Source organism: Nelumbo nucifera, chromosome 1, assembly GCF_055504915.1.
Source record: "Nelumbo nucifera cultivar China Antique chromosome 1, China Antique-T2T, whole genome shotgun sequence".
Taxonomy (NCBI): Eukaryota; Viridiplantae; Streptophyta; class Magnoliopsida; order Proteales; family Nelumbonaceae; genus Nelumbo; species Nelumbo nucifera.
The window spans coordinates 170,454,613-170,456,966 of NC_142649.1; the positions used below are offsets into that span (position 1 = coordinate 170,454,613).

At 32.0% G+C, this 2,354-nt stretch overlaps 1 protein-coding gene across 1 annotated transcript; it reads left to right on the plus strand.

Moving 5' to 3' along the window:
• Positions 1-376: 376 nt before the first annotated feature.
• Positions 377-1,426, plus strand: LOC148804151 (uncharacterized). The gene is made up of 3 exons (XM_088902413.1): positions 377-631; positions 783-851; positions 1,014-1,426. The coding sequence occupies exons 1-3, from the start codon at positions 436-438 to the stop codon at positions 1,130-1,132; spliced, it is 384 nt and encodes a 127-aa protein (XP_088758539.1). The 5' UTR covers positions 377-435; the 3' UTR covers positions 1,133-1,426.
• The last annotated feature ends 928 nt before the right edge of the window (positions 1,427-2,354 follow it).

The following is a 2,354-nucleotide window of genomic DNA, read 5'->3' on the forward strand; positions in this document are numbered from 1 at the left end:
GAATGGGTTTCAATCGATGGATTGGATTGGCCAATGAGAATGGGAAACCACATTTGGGATGGTTGATTTACAACAACACATGATTGGTTACCACTTTATGGTATAGGTTGATTGGTTACAAGTTTTTTCGGTATCATGTCTTTCTAGTATCATAGTTACGTCCAGCCCTTTATGCTGTCATAACCTCCGTTCCATAGAAGATGGACTATTAACTTAAAAAGAAAATAAATATTAATATATATATATATATAGGTTAATTAATTATTTTGTAATTATATGGGTGGAGGAGATTAGTTGTCTGAAATGATGTGGTAAGGTTTGTTTGAAAATTTGACCCAAATTAGTGACTCCATATGCTATGAATACCGGCAGATCCAGACCCAAAAAGATAATAAAAACAGAGGAGAGAGAAAGAGAGAAAAAAGAGGGAGGAAAATGGCAAAAGCAAATAGAATTGTAGTGTGGATGATGCTTTGCGTGGTTATTGTGGCGATGAATGCAAAGGATGGAGAGGCCTTGTGCTATCCAATATGCTATGACGATTGCATTAAAGAAAACAACTTTTTGAAATGCGCTGCTAAATGTGGCCTCTGGTGCACTGGCCGCAGTGTTGAGTTCTATCAAAAGCCAGGTGAGCTTCAACCATTTCTCTTTCAATTCTTTTTTATTTTTCATTACTCTTCATTGGCTCTCTTAAATGATTCATTTATGTACTAGAGCAAATGAAATTGCATGGTCCGGTCAAATATTGATGCATTAACTTTGTGGTATTTAATTTATAGGTGTGGCAGAAGCACCTGAAGCACAACAAACGATAGATGAGTTGAGACAGGGAGAACTTCCACCAAAAGGTGAATATCAGTTCATTACAAACAACAAATATGATTACTTTTCCTTTTTCTTTAATTACCCCTTGGATTGGAACAAATTTGACAATTCCCCTTAGCTACATTTTGAATTGTATATGAATTTACTATTTTTTTTTCTTTTTAAATTTAATTTGATTTCCACAGGTATCTCAATTCCTCCCGATGTACAGCCTCTTGTAAATTATATGGAAGAGGATGAACAGGAACAGGAACAGGAACAGAAACAAGAAGAGAAAACAGGAGTCTCCAAAAAGACTACATAATCATTCGTTTAATTCAAGAATAGACAATAAGACAACTACCGAATTCCTGCTTGTGAAGAAGGCTCCCTCTTTCGTCTTTCCTCCATATAAATTAGCTGTTCATTAGTGACCTAGTTGCATTACTTGTATTCAATTTATATTATGAATAAATCAATAAAGAAAGTTGTACATTGAGCAATGCAAACCCTATCTATTTCACACTTTTTGTATATAATTTACATTAATTAACTGCTCTAAATTACTTTGTACCATAATTTAATTGGGATATATGAACAAAACACAGTAGTGAACTAACTGCGTTTGAAAAAGATGAAAATTGGGAAGGAAGATGGATTCAAATGAAAGCCCTTGAGGATATTCATTGATATGAAAATGTAATGGGGAAGGTTTTTTTTTTTTCTCTAATTTCATGGTAAATTGTAAACGTTCATGTTCTCCTTTACTTTCAACCACAGACAATAATGAATTCATTTGTAAGCTCATGAAAGAAACTTTTATAGTTTTTCCACTCATTCATCTTTAGGGCTGCAATCAGATCACATCCCTTATTTTATTTAAAATAATAAAAACTTAAAAAATAATATATACACATAATATGCGATAATAATTATTTTTAATCCAAAACATGATTGTATCTCAAAAATATGACCCATCAATGACAACATACAAGCATGAAATATGTAGTTAATAGATCATCTAGGAAGCTGTGATGGTAGCGTATCCCGGCTCCACATATTATGTGTATTGAGGCCTTCTGAATAAAAGGTCTCAAATTGCATTTTTTTTTAAATATATTCATATTTTCCCGTATATTTAACAATAAATATGGCATTAAACAAAATAGATCGAATGGTGAAATAGGATTCATATAACCGACCACATATAGTTAGGATAAAGATTGGATGATGATGATTAAAGTTGTAATGGGGTTAGATTGGGTTCAGAAACTTCAGACTTAGCAACATCAAAATTCAATCCAAACTAATGAAATCTTAAATCGTATTCTCGTTCTGATATAAAATCCTATTAGATTTGGGAGTCTCGGATCTGATTCAAGTTTAGTCTGAAACTTATATACAATACAACATGTAAAATTATATATTTTTATATTTTAAATCCATATATATTAAAAATAATCAGGCTCATTTTTAATCCAATCGGGTGATGATGATGAATTGATGATAGTATTTACAGAAAATTTTGCTGAAATTGTCACTTCAAA

Coding starts and splice junctions, on each gene's coding strand:
- LOC148804151 (XM_088902413.1), top strand. CDS start 436: ATGGCAAAAGCAAATAGAATTGTAGTGTGGATGATGCTTTGCGTGGTT. Junction 632..782: donor TGAGTTCTATCAAAAGCCAG/GTGAGCTTCAAC, acceptor TTTAATTTATAG/GTGTGGCAGAAGCACCTGAA. Junction 852..1,013: donor GGGAGAACTTCCACCAAAAG/GTGAATATCAGT, acceptor TGATTTCCACAG/GTATCTCAATTCCTCCCGAT.